The following is a 14,030-nucleotide window of genomic DNA, read 5'->3' on the forward strand; positions in this document are numbered from 1 at the left end:
ATGAGTTTGTACATATTAGAGATAGTATTTTGTATACACCTTTGGGAATTTTGATTGATGCGGATTATGAGAAGGCTGATTGGGCAGTGGTCATAGCTTTAGTAGAAAAATTGTGGAGTAGAACTCATACATTTCATTTCCCTTGTGCGGAGTTAGGGTTCACACCACTAGACTTCACTATGATTTCTGGGTTGAGTATCGGTATAGGCCAACCGATACCTTTTCATACAAATTATGAGAAGTAGAAGTAGATATCGGCGTTAGATAAAGCTTCACAGATATTCGGAAGTAGAAGTCCTCAGATTGCAGGATTCACGGAACTTTTAGAGATTTGGTTTTATGAGTAGTTTCGATATCTTTGTCCTAACATAGACATGATTACTGATACTCGCCCTAGATTTGCTAGTTGATCAGGGCCTCACTTGACTCGTAACAAATGGCATATTAGGCATAATATATGTATGGCTCGTGCTCAGATTGATATTAGATTATTGTCATCTATTGAGTGGAGACATTGGCGTTTGTCTCGCGCTTTGACGATCCAACAGACAACATGCTTGTGTGTTGTCACGTCCACAGAAGTTGTTTTGCCGCGACGTGGATCGGGTTTGGTACCGTGGCGGCGATGTTAGAGGCGGATATTGACCGACATTATGGAGTTCCATGTGCCCCATGCCGATGTTAGTGATCGCGAAGTCGTGGGGGTAGAACTCATATTCATGAAGTTCATGCTAGTTGTGGTCCTTGGCCGATGTATCTTCTTTTTGTTGTTAAGCATCACGACGAAGATTATAGATGGTGGAACCGTGTCTCCATAGGTCCGTTGTTGCCTCCTGTTGATCGGGCTAGCAACTTCGAGTTTGTGGGCCTGGAAGGGATGAGACGTGAGCTACGTATTCCTCATCCGCCACAGCCTGTTTACAACCCACAACCTCTGAATGCATATCATCCAGCTCCTGTGTCTGCCAGTAATCCTCAGATGTTTGTCGTGTGTGGACCTGATGGGGAGCCTACTTATATTTCCATTCCTGAGGTGCCTCATGCTCGTTTCTCTGAGTTAGAGCCGCATATTGATCAGTATACCATGGTGAGTTTAATTGTTTTATTTATCTTCTTCATTATATATATATAATATGTATTCACACTGTATTTTCTTGGATTTTTAGGCTGAGGTTCTAGAAAGATATGAGAACCAGGTTCTTATGTTTGATGGGATGAGGACGCCCTCAGATCATCATTATAGCCAAGAAAGAAAGGAGACAAATTCTCGGACATATCAACAATCCCAAAGATGCATGCATTTACTTGTAGACTTCGAAGCGTATGAGGATATGCGCAAGTGTACACGCAAAGAACATCGAGGATATGAGGAACTTCAGATCAAGTAATTAACTTCCGTCGCGCATGAGAAGATCATGATTCTCGATTAAGAACTTAGAGGAGCGACTTTGGAACGCCCAAATAGAGAGGAGGAGAGGGATCGAGTGGTAAGGGCGAAGAAGAGCTAAAATAAATTTGATGTAATATGATTGGTTTTGGATTATTTTGGATATTATATGATTATATCATAATTATAGATTTTGAATCGCATAATCATAATCATAGGTTTTAATTTCTTTAATTTTTTCGATTTTGAATTACAATTCTTAATTTCTTCAATTCATCGTATTGTTAATTTCTTAACTTCTATGCACAACTCATAATTTTTCAAGTTCTATGCACCACGCTTCTAATTTTTTAGGAAAAAAGCGAATCGGTTTTGGCAAAACCGCCTACTAAAGTTCTCCCAAGCCCACGCGGTTTTGCCAAAATTGGGCGGTGTTTCTCAAACCGCGTAAGTGATTTGATACAGTATCAAATCTAGAACCAAATATTGGTCGATTTGGTGTTTGGTTTGGTGTTTTCATCACCATGTAATTCTCCTGAAGTTGAAAAAACACCAAATTCTTGATATCACTGCTAGGTTGATATTACTGCTAAAGATGCTGATAGAGTGCACGGGTTAAATTCCTCGCATCTCCAACAAATTTTTTGTTCTTTTTAATGCACTAACTTTGAATATCTGGATAAGCCATGCTGACGTCCATTTCGGCTCCCCCACCTTGACTTGCGTGCCCACCGTAACACAATTAACACCCAACTCTATTAGATCATACTCGATCATTTTAATTGCTCTCTCTCTCGTTCTAATCACTATGACTCTTCCTTCGTCTCATAACCAAGGTACTAAATAATATATTATGAGATTATTTCAGATCGAAATAGCAGTCTAACTCATTTTAGATACTTTTGGTGCAGATAATGAGTGTAAAGATGTCAAGAGTTCACACGTTGGATTACCTGCTTTGGAAGTTTCTCTTGCATTTCCTCAAGCAACTCCAGCATCAGTCTTCCCACCTTGTGGTTAGTAAAATTGGTTTATTATTAATGTTTTGTTGGACAAATCGTTAATGTTTCCTTCTGTTAACGTGCCAGCTTCAGACTATTATCAATTTGATGATCTATTGACACCGGAGGAACAAAGACTCAGAAAAAATGTCCGAGCCATTATGGAAAAAGAAATTGCTCCAATAATGACTCAGGTACTTATATTCCTATGTTAGCGTTTTGGTGTAAAGCGGTATTAATTAGTAGAGTGACGCAGTATAGTTATAAACGTATTCAATATTTTTATTGGGGAAATGAAAAGGAAATTGTTTTCATTATATATATAGTAAGTGTATTACCAAAATGCTGTTATTTATAACCTTGGTAAGATATTCACTACTAGCCTTTTTAAGGAATTCTAGTCCATGTTCTTTTGCTCGTGTCGTGTCTTCAAATTGCAGTACTGGGAGAAGGCTGAGTTTCCATTTCATGTTATCCCAAAGCTTGCTTCCTTGGGGATTTCTGGTGGCACAATAAAGGTATCTTATTTTTTAAGTTTTCCCTTTTTCTCGAGGTTGAAAAAGTTTAGACCAGATATTTACTTGTATCTAGTGCTCAGGGTAATGGTTGTCCCGGGCTTTCTCTTACTGGAAGTGCTATTGCAACGGCAGAAGTTGCCAGGGTCGATGCTAGCTGTTCTACATTCATTTTGGTGCATTCTTCTTTGGCTATGCTGACTATTGGTAATGTTCCTATGCTGGTGTATCTCAATTGTTGCCTGCTAATTACTTATCATTTTCTAGTACCTGCAATTGAATTTGGCTTTTGGTTAATTGTTTGAATTGTCAAGAATAGAACTTTGTGGATCTGAGGCACAAAAACAGAAATATTTACCATCACTGGCCCAATTCCGCACCATAGCCTGCTGGGTAAGCAGATTTTGGATAATACAGTAGGAAAACTCTTGAAATAAGTTGGATATTGAGTTTTTTTATTTTCCTCCAAGTGACAATTTTGGTCTGCGCTATAGGGTTTGACAGAACCTGATTACGGAAGCGATGCAAGTTCTTTGAAAACCACGGCAACAAAGGTACTACAAGCTCGTTTACATGTATTTCAATAAATCCTACTAATGTCCAATGTTCATAATGTTGTGATTATGTCTTATTTCTGGCATGGAGAGGAGCAGATAGATGGAGGTTGGATACTTGATGGTCAAAAGCGATGGATAGGAAACAGTACTTTTGCTGATGTACTTGTTATTTTTGCTAGGAACACAACTACAAACCAGATTAACGGGTGAGTGATAACACGTTCACGTTCTGTACCTATTAAATAGTATATCCATATGGGTGGAAGGCATGGTGCATCACTAGGAGCTTGATACATTACTCGTACTATAATTGGAACGACTTGCCCCAATCAGAAGTATTAAATTTTAGGAGTGTCCAACTCAAAATAGCTTGGTGATGACTGATGAATGGACAGGCCCACGAACATATATAGTGTTATGCAGGGCTTTCAATGTCCCATGTGGGACTAAACTGAAAATCTCAACATGCACCCTCACGTGTGGCGTTACTTGTGCCTAATACATAGACAAACATACTAGGGTGATGTGGAGTAAACATGCCCTTTTAGCCTAACACAATAGCCTGCTCCGATACCAATACCATAAGGAATTGTAGGAGCATCTAACTCGAAACCAATTGGTGGTGAGTGGAGAAGCCCAGGTCTTATATAGTGTAATGCAAGGCTTTCATTGTTCCATGTGGGACTCAACTAAACTTCTCAACAAAAGGAAATAATCATTTGGTTTCCTAGAAGTCTTAAGATTTTGATTTTGGGGTGAGTAGATCTGTCAGTGTTTGAAATGATAGATCTTCTAAGTGGTTTTGTTAAAGTTCCTTGGACAATTGGTTATAATATATGTTTATACTTGTCCTCATGGTCTAGGATTGTTTTACTCTTCATTATGCAAGTAATGCTTAATTTATGATTTTTTAATCCACATATCATTTGTATTTAGCTATTTGCAATTCCTTGCATTTGGTAGTTACATTTTGTCTACAAATTTTGTTCTCTTATTCTGCATCAGATATATCGTTAACAAGGGTGCTCCTGGATTAAAAGCTACTAAAATAGAAAACAAGATTGGCCTACGAATGGTTCAGAATGGGGATATTCTCTTGAACAAAGTCTTTGTCCCTGATGAGGACAGGTTACCGGCGTCAATTCCTTTCAGGATACAAGCAAGGTATGATGGTATACCAGTTCTTTTGTAAGATTCTATACATGGCGGAATCTTTTTTTCTTTCTCACTAACGGTCTGGTATGGATGTTGAAATCTCTTCAGAAAGTATACTATTAGTTGCTGAGAAGATGACATCTTTTCCAGTTGCTCAGTTTGTGATGGCAAATATTGTTCATATTGGTTAATAAATTGTGATGGCAAAGATTGTTCATAGTTGTAGCTTGTTTTATATGGGTAGTAATTATTGGTGGTTTCGGTTTTATTTTTACTCAACTTCAATCATCAATTCTTGAAGACTTGAATTCATTTAGCAACTCACTCTTCATAACAAATAACGTTTTGCAACAGGTACTTGCAGTTTCACGTGTCATGGTTGCTTGGCAACCAATTGGCATTTCAATGGGGGTCTATGATATGTGTCTCAGGTAGTACGAGTGCAATATCCCTTTTTTGCGTTAATTTGCTTCGTACATATGTTTAACTACTGGGAGGTATCTTAGGTACTTGAAAGAGAGGAAACAATTTGGAGCTCCACTTGCAGCGTTCCAAATCAACCAAGAGAAACTTGTCCGCATGTTGGGAAATGTCCAAGCAATGGTGCTTATTGGTTGGCGGTTATGTAAGCTGTATGAGTCGGGAAAGATGACAGCTGGTCATGCTAGCATGGGGAAGGTATAATTGTTTAAAGCAGTTAAGTTTAGAAATTATGTAAATACTAAAAAATTGGATGCTTATGAATGTCTAGGCATGGATTACCCTGAAGGCACGGGAGACTGTTTCCCTTGGGCGAGAATTACTTGGTGGCAATGGTATCTTGGCGGATTTTCTAGTTGCAAAGGTTTGTGATAATTTCTAGGTTTCAACTTACAATTCATCCATTAGCTTGGTTTGGTATGACTTGTTGTACATTCTTCTCTTTCAAGTATCACTGTGTGTCAATTTCTGATTTGCTTCTTTGTTTGTCCAATCAATCTGGAATTATAGAGAACATGTTTTTTTTTTTGACATTTATCTTTAATGGTATCATCTAACTCCTTGACCCTGATACTCTCATGAGAACTTTAATTGGTATTATACTCTTTTGAAGTTCATATCTAACTAGTCCCTTGTGTGTTTCAGGCCTTCTGTGACTTGGAGCCCATTTATACCTATGAAGGTACATATGATATTAACAGCTTGGTGACAGGAAGGGAGGTCACAAGTGTTGCTGGTTTCAAACCCGCTCCAGTAAGGAAACACAGCCGCATGTAACAATCTATTTCTGTGTGCTAAGTACCTCACCTCTTCTCTGCAAGACTAGATTATCAATAAACCAAAGCATATGAGGTGGTTAATCAGGTGGAAGAACACTATGGTTTCACAGGTGTCTAGTTTTAAACCTGCTGCACCTCCTCCGCAAAATGGAAGTGTCAATAACAACATGTTGGTATAAAACATCTAATAAGGTGAATAGAGGTAAAAAAATATTGTAGTTTGGTAATACTGTTCTTTTGTACTATGTTACATCAAACAATGTGTATTAAACAGAATCAGGGTATAGGCTAATGTATCTGGTTCAAAGGAAGAGCTACTTAAAATATTTCATTCACATTTTTTTTTTTTTGACAAGCCTGTTTTAAATGAGATCAATAACTCTTTGATGCTGGTGGGGTTCGAGTACCAGACCTCTAGTATCATCACCCAAAGGTTTTACCGACTTTGCTAGTCGGCACTTGCATTCACACTTTTTTCACTAGTGGGGATGGCCAGATGCTCATATTACTGTCCAAATTCTAGTGCTTAGATTCTGTTGTTGCTTGATAGCACTGTGCCACAGTGCCTCAGAAACAATGTTTTAACAGGTAAACATGAACAGCAAATTCTTGCTTGGAACCCACCAACAGTTACCTGTTTTTCATCCTATATTTAGTAGTTATTTTTAAGATTCATAAATCTGTACTAGATTCCTAAGTCAGGTGTCCAGACGAAATACAAATCAGACTAAATGCAAATCAGTTCTCGTATGTGGATGTATCTCCGACAACAATGGTGACTATTATCAAGTTTTTACGGTTTGGGCAGAATATTTAAAAACGTCAGGTTGTTAAACTCTCCTAAATTTGCTTTTTACGCGTTGGGTTACACAGTACTGGACAGGTTATGAACACTCTTCCATCTTCATTGTGTTTTGGATGAATTTTGCGGTTAGCCAGACGGTAATCCTTTAGCAGAGGTGTATAATGACTGATACGCCATGTTGCATCTGCATTAAAATCACATTCTGGCGGAGCTAAGGTGTAGCAAACAAACTGTTTTGTAACTATAAAGAACATATAATCTGAGTGTTGCATTAAGTTTGCATCTGTTAGTCATTCTCTCCATACTTTTCACCATATATTGACAAGATGACACTATTAACCTATTTGAACACTGCCACAGGGGAACAGAAACGGTGATTATTGTTCTGTAAGTTCAAAACGTGTAATTGTCACACTATGCAATCCATGAGTAAAGAAAATGTGGGAAATTAACCTATTATAACCATGCAAGGAGTATCATGGGAACAACTACATTCTGGTGCACTAGTTCAAGATTTGGTACTGCTGCTAGATGAATCTTTCTCAAATAGTCACTACCTACATCAGAACACGAAGATTTGAGTTGCAGTAAGCAACTAAAAGATTAATACCCTTAAGTGTTTCTTTCATGGCCTAAACAGCCCAACCCGTTTGTCTCCTTTGTCCACCTTCCTCATAGGGTCCGAACACTTCGTAACTGATTTGATAGGAATTGCTCAATGTAGTGGTTGTGCGCTAGTTCAAGTTCTGCTGCCTCTGTTGCGAGATGCATCTTTTTCAAGACCAATCATCCGGATGCGCAAATGTAGTTGAGCTGCAGTAGCTAAAAACTTAACACATTGAACAGGACGGAGTATTTCCACAATACCCCTGACGATGGTCATTCTTAGAAGATCTGCACTCTGCACTAGAGTCACCATCATCTCTTTCATCTCACTAACCGCCTCGTCCGCTTGTCTCCGCTCTTCGCGTTCTTCCACTTGTCTCCTCCCTAATCCAACCAAATATGAACTCGCAACGCTTTCTTGAACCTGAGCTAACTCATTGGTCAATTTTCTCTCCCTCGTTCCCATCTCCGCTCTAAAAGTATTCATTCTTTGCAATTGCTCTTCTGATAAATCAGCAATATATTTATTCACAAGTTTAAAGGGAATGCCAGGTTTAAACCCAGCTATCCAAAGGTATGTACGCTCATAAGTGCTGAACCAAGAAGGTGAAAACATCGCGAAAACATCTTTTTCTAGTGGCTCTTGATTTCTCTTCATAGTATTGTTCGTAGTGAGAAATCATTCTTGCAATAACACCACTAATATCATCTTCGCTTAATCGGCGATAATGAGTTTGCGTAGAAAGAAGTTCATTCAATGAGTGTTGCCCACGATCAACCCAATCTTCAAAGAATCTCTTGAACGTAGTTGACCTTGGGCTGCCATTGATCATGATCTTGTAGCTCTCCTCCTTCAGTTCTGATGGAAGTGGGGTTGAAGTTAGCAATGTGAGTGAGCGAGTGTGTTGACAGTTGGTATGTATTGCAACGGGATGTGCATTTTATATAACTTTTGCTGCAATTTTCTTATGGTTGAGATTGATTTGTTTGAGTCGGTTGGAGGTTAAGAATGGCAGCAAATAGTGATCAATTACGTTTACAACGTCTGATAAGAACACAGAAAGCAAGAGAGATTTAAGCGGTAGAGTTGTTTGGTAATGCGGAATGCTTTTGAAACGTGTAGAAAATTTTCTGTGCATTTTCAACGTGTTCATTCAATGTGCTTCTTTAGATGAGCCAAAATATAGAACGTTATTCAGGTCATATACAACAATGTTTTGTGCGCCATTTCCCAAGGAAAACTTTGCAAGTCAGGATTGGTTCAACTGAAAAACGGAAAAAAAAAAAAAAAAATGAGCATGTACATTGAAAATTTTGTTAGAATATAATATGTTCAATATGGAAAAGTCCTACGTTTTTATAAGTGTTGACATTCATATGTAGTAGTTTCTATTATCATGTTTGAGGTTAGTATAGTATGTAACTCTAAGAAGAGAACAGAACTCTCACACCTAAGAACTTTCTAACCCTAATCAATTTCTAGTCTTCTTTATTGTTCTTCTTCTTGGTTCTCTAATATATCAATGTCACAACTCTCTTAGCATCATCACTAACATAGAATTTAATATGGTATCGGAGCGTCAGGTTCAAATTAAAGTTTAGTGGTATGCTAGGAGAGGAATCCCTTACCAAGAAAAAAAATCAAGTCTTAAGTTTTTCAGTATATTATTCAAGTTAAGTTTCAAGCTTTCTCACAAGAAGAAATTCTTATATCTCAATTGAAGTTTCAATCTTTCTCTGTTCACGGGTTTACTATTCACTGGTGGTACTATTCACCGTTAATGTTCACTGGCACTATTCACAGTACTGTTCATCAACATGTTTAAGTATTCTAAGTTCAAGAATCTCTCATCTCATTATTCTCTATGGTTCAAAGTAAGTTTTTCAAGATTCCACTGGTGTTTAAAGTTTGTTTGAAGAATGCTAGGAGAGAGATCCGAAGTTTCTTAGTATTGTTTCGCTTCCGCAGTCTACGTCTTCCGCAATCTCTTTGTCTTAGTATTGATAAGAGGGACACAACCTCTCTGTATCCCGGAGTCTCTGAAGTTAGTATTGGACGAGGCATGCACAGTAAATCTTTGTGTTGTGGTTTGCCTTTTCTTGTTATTATTATTTGTTCGATCTAAGCCTTTTGCTAGACGCACACGCCAAATATTGTTTTCAATATAGTTCGTTTTCATCCAGAGAAGAGGGCGTGCATGCACTCAAGTACAGCCTTGCCCAAGGCGCGCACGCACCCATGTCGTAAGAAAAGAGAAAAAAAGTTTTCACGAACCAACAAGATTACTATGGAATTGTTACCATGGGCTCAATATGCTAGCCAAAGAAGCGGCCTTCATACCTTTCCGGCCTCCACTCATCAGTTTTCGAGATTTTTGAAGTATCAAGCCTTTGGAAGGTAGTTTACACTCTCATCCAGGATGGGAGGGGTAGTATTGTTTGTATGCCGTTATGGATGTTTGGGTTTCTAGCTTCCGCGCAGTTGGTATTGATGTCGTCTTTTGTCTCAGTTTTTAGAACATTATCACGTTGTTTGTTTGAAGTATTATAGGGGCACATGACCTCTATCTCAGGAGGAATTATTCTTTCTATTTTCCATTGTTCAAGAAGTTCGAAGTTATAAAAGGCGAAAAGGCTCCACCCTCTACAGTAAGTATTGTTTGATGCATGTTCTGTTAGAATTTTTTTGTGTATTTGAGTATGAAGTATTATTTTTTGAAGTGGGAATTGGTTGGTTGTATAAGTTGGTATTTGATTTTCTATGTTTCAAGTTCAAGTCGAAATAGATAAGTCTTTGTATGTTCCTACTCCGCCTTGGATATTCCAACTTGAGAGGGGGAATAGGGAGATATGAAGACATTCCATGAGTTTGAGTATATGAGGAAGGAGAATATGGAGGCGTATGAACCACCACCGAAGAGTACCTCTGTGTCTCTATATTCTAGCATGCCTTGACGAACTCTTCATGACAAGGCATATCCACTATTCAGTCTTCAGTATTCAGGTAGCAATCAAGCCTAAACTGCAGTCTTCAGTATTCATGTAGTGGTCAAGCCTAAACTGTAAGTATGTTTCAGGTAGCAGTCACGCCTAAACTGCATGTATGTTTCAGGTAGCAGTCAAGCCTAAACTGCAGTCTTCAGTATTCGGGTGGCAGTCAAGCCTAAACTACAAATATGTTTCAGATAGCAGTCACGCCTAGTCGCCTAAATTGCAAGTATGTTTTAGCAGTCACGCCTAAACTGCACCAGTATTCAGTATTCAGGAGTACCCATAAAAGTATTTTGTTGAAAAATAGGGAGATATAAAGGCATTCAGTAGTATATGAGGGAAGGAGAATATGGAGACGTATGAGAAAGAGTACTCATGTCTCCATATTCCAGCCTGCCTTGACGAATTCTTCATGACAAGGCATATCAACTATTCAATCTTCAAGATTCGTTAGCGGGCAAGCCTAAACCTGCGATCTTGATATTCGGTGGCAAGTCAAGCTTAAACCTGCAAATCTCTTGATGTTCGTGCTAGCGAATTTGGCCCTAAACTGCAAGTATGTTTAAGGTAGCAGTTACGCCTAAACTGCAAGTATGTTTCAGGTAACAATCACACCTAAACTGCACCAATATTTAGTATTCAGTATTCAAGAGTACCCATAAAAGTATTTTGTTGGAATTAATGAAGATATTGATATCAAATCGGTGTTATTGTTTTCAATTTATATTATGACAATTATTCTTTCTATTTTCCCCATTGTTCAATAACAACGAATGGAGTGAGTAGTAGCCAAGCTAAACAAGCACCACTAAACCGGTGTTATGATTTCAGGTTTGTGATATGGAGACTGTATGGTAAACATTCGGATTCGGGTTAGGTCATTGCCTATACACCGATTTTCACCTCTAGAACGTCTCAATAGTTATTCGAGTTCTTCAACTAAAGACAGTTCTATGCGAAAGGGGGAGCAGTATTCTTATCTTTTGTCTTTTTATAATCTAAGCTGTAATTTGCATAGTTTGCGTAATTACAACTTGAGGAGGAGTGTTAGAATATGTCAGTATTAGAATATGTCAAATATGGAAAGTCCCACGTTTCTATAAGTGTGGACATTCATATCTAGTAATTTCTATTATCATGTTTGAGGTTCGTATAAATATGTAAACTCTAGGAAGAGAATAGAACTCTCAGACCCAAGAACTCTCTAACCTTAATCAATCTCTAGTTTTATCTATTGTTCTTCTTCTTAGTTTCTCTAATATATCAATGTCACATCACCACTAATATAGAATTTGACAAATTTTATATGATAAGCCTGCAATTTTTCAAAAAAATAAGCTCGTCTCATACTTTTATTATGAATTTATAAATCTACATTTCTACGTTACCAAATAAGAAAAAGGACAACATGGACAACAAAGAATCCACATTTACCCAAAAAAAAAAAAACTAACTAACAAAAGAGGCCACATTGCTATTATTCATGATAGTCCCTAAACTATTACAATCATTCTACATATACCATCTACAATAACAATACATAAGTATCCCTATCATATAACCTATGTTACATATATATCATCCTTCACAATCTTCACTTCAATTTTTACTCATTTTTGTACTTCAGGCTCAAGGACAAGTTTTGAACTACATCAATATTTTTTGTTTTTGGCGCATTTTAAAGTTCAAGAACTAATCAAGCACAGTCCGAATAAAAAAGTCCAGGTAATATAGTTATCTTGGACAAGTGATTCCCAACTTTTGAAGTGTGATGAGAAATTCTACATTAGGCTACTCGTAGACTTTTTATTGACTATGATCTCTATGTAAACCATTTTCACAATACGTTTTTTTTTTGGTGAAGATTTTCACAATACTTTTTGTACAGTCTTAAACTGTGGCTTACAATCATTTTGATCAAGAAATGTATGGATGCATTATTTCGCTAGTCACTGTTAGTCTGTTATTACCACTTACCGAACATCGATCTACGCTGGTTAAGCAGTGACAGTGAATGCATAAATACAGAAAGAAGTTGCCTTTATTATTAAGACTTGCTTAGTATTTGGGATGACACAGGTTATGCCGTCCTACTTATAGAATGAGAATAAAATGTAACTCAGTAGCAATGGCATTGTTTATGCATAATATCGCAGATATGATCCTGATGCTTAACCGAATATTGTTAGCTAATCACCGGGATTAATCTGACTAGTTCAGAATTTCCTCGCTAAAATTTCAAAATCTTTTGTCACAACTTGGTATCGTTTTGTGCTGAGAGAACACAATTGATTCGCTCTGACTTTCTTTTTTCTTCTAATTTTGGGAATCCACTGTTTGAAGGAATTGAAGCTTATCCACGGAATTTCATCACGTCATGGATCTTGACTTGTATGTTCGCTGTATATGAATAGTATATCATGATAACTTAACACTAATCGATAACATTTAGAAATCCTTCATATAATTGAAAATTTGAAATCCTAGTTTTGTACGCGTACTTTAATGAGTTCAATTTAGGAAGTTGTGACGTACTAGAAAATAGAATGTTAAACAAAGTTATCGAAATTTAGCTCGCTTATTTCTCAAAACTAACCACTTGCCCTCCTCTCAGCCTCTCTATACGTAAACCTCACGCACGTATCTTAAGTTGAGCTCGTGTCATAGCAGCTAAGAACCTTGCAGCTTGAATTGGACTTAGAATGCATGCCAACCAACTCTTTGACAGTCGTTGCTCTTAGCGAGCTGAGTCCGCGTTTATGATCAACGCCTTTAATCCTTTTGAAAGAGTTGCAATAACTACATTAGCCTCATTAATAGTACTAACATGTCTCTCTGTTGGCCCAACTATCCGCATCTACCGAAAGCGCTGCAAGCCATTCTTGAGAGAAGTTCTCGAAGGAATGACAGTTAGAGCATTTGCAATGCAGGTGATAGAGGGGGGAAAGTGATAACTATCACCTACTTTCCTCTAAAAGTGCTGTGCAATGCTGGGTGATAAACTCGGTGATAGTTTTCCCGAGTTCAAAACAAAGTGAAACCTTCCACCGAGTTTATCACTGACTTGTTAACTTCGGACGGGATGTTGGATTCCGTCTCGTGTGTTTTTTAAAAAAAATGGATTTTTTTCTGACGGGATGTTAGATTCCGTCGCATGATTTTTCGGTTTTTTTCGATTTTTTTTTTTTTTAATTTCGGCCGGGATGTTTCATTCCGTCCGAGTGTTTTTCAATTTTTATGTCCGCATCGAATCCAACATCCCGTCCCGGAGATATTTTTATCACCTTTGCATTGCACTCTTCACCTTGTTTATCACCGGGTTGGTGATAGAGGGTGAAAAGAGGAGGTGGGCGGTGATAGAGGGGTGAAAACTATCACCGCATTGCAAATGCTCTTAGAAGCACTAATATTGTTGGGGAGTAATATCTTCATTAAAGATTATCACGCACGCGAAAACATAAAAGTCTTCGGGGACATTGACCTTCAAGACCGACTTAAGAAACTCTCTCTCAGAAGACATCCCATTCCTTTTTTTTTCTACAATGATAGGTAAACCTAAGACATCGACCTCCAAGACCGATCGTTGCGAGTTCCATTCATGTAGGTGGTACGAACAAGGATGTCTTAAATGACTGAACACACAACCCGACTGACACGCCAAATAAAGTCATCACCATGGGTAATCATTACCAAAATATTACTTCTGTACTTTCCACCACCGAAATAAAACTACCCCGCGCTCCCTCGATTAGTC

The 14,030-nt window shown here is 37.9% G+C and overlaps 2 protein-coding genes across 2 annotated transcripts; one reads left to right on the forward strand and one right to left on the reverse strand.

Moving 5' to 3' along the window:
• Positions 1 to 2,074: 2,074 nt before the first annotated feature.
• On the forward strand, positions 2,075 to 6,210 carry ACX4 (acyl-CoA oxidase 4). The gene is given in 14 exon segments (XM_086569732.1): positions 2,075 to 2,223; positions 2,299 to 2,403; positions 2,476 to 2,582; positions 2,829 to 2,906; positions 2,987 to 3,110; positions 3,223 to 3,296; positions 3,398 to 3,457; positions 3,557 to 3,666; positions 4,466 to 4,593; positions 4,596 to 4,624; positions 4,970 to 5,046; positions 5,122 to 5,293; positions 5,367 to 5,459; positions 5,741 to 6,210. Coding segments are annotated over 14 exon segments (1,317 nt in total). The 5' UTR covers positions 2,075 to 2,195; the 3' UTR covers positions 5,873 to 6,210.
• Positions 6,211 to 7,418: 1,208 nt separating this feature from the next.
• Positions 7,419 to 7,943, reverse strand: LOC147489732 (protein ZW2-like). The gene has a single exon (XM_086574717.1). It carries the CDS (start codon positions 7,941 to 7,943, stop codon positions 7,419 to 7,421), a length of 525 nt encoding a protein of 174 aa, XP_086430843.1.
• Positions 7,944 to 14,030: the final 6,087 nt, after the last annotated feature.

The sequence above is a fragment of the Coptis chinensis genome, chromosome 7 (genome assembly GCF_015680905.1).
Source record: "Coptis chinensis isolate HL-2020 chromosome 7, ASM1568090v1, whole genome shotgun sequence".
NCBI classification, from domain to species: domain Eukaryota; kingdom Viridiplantae; phylum Streptophyta; class Magnoliopsida; order Ranunculales; family Ranunculaceae; genus Coptis; species Coptis chinensis.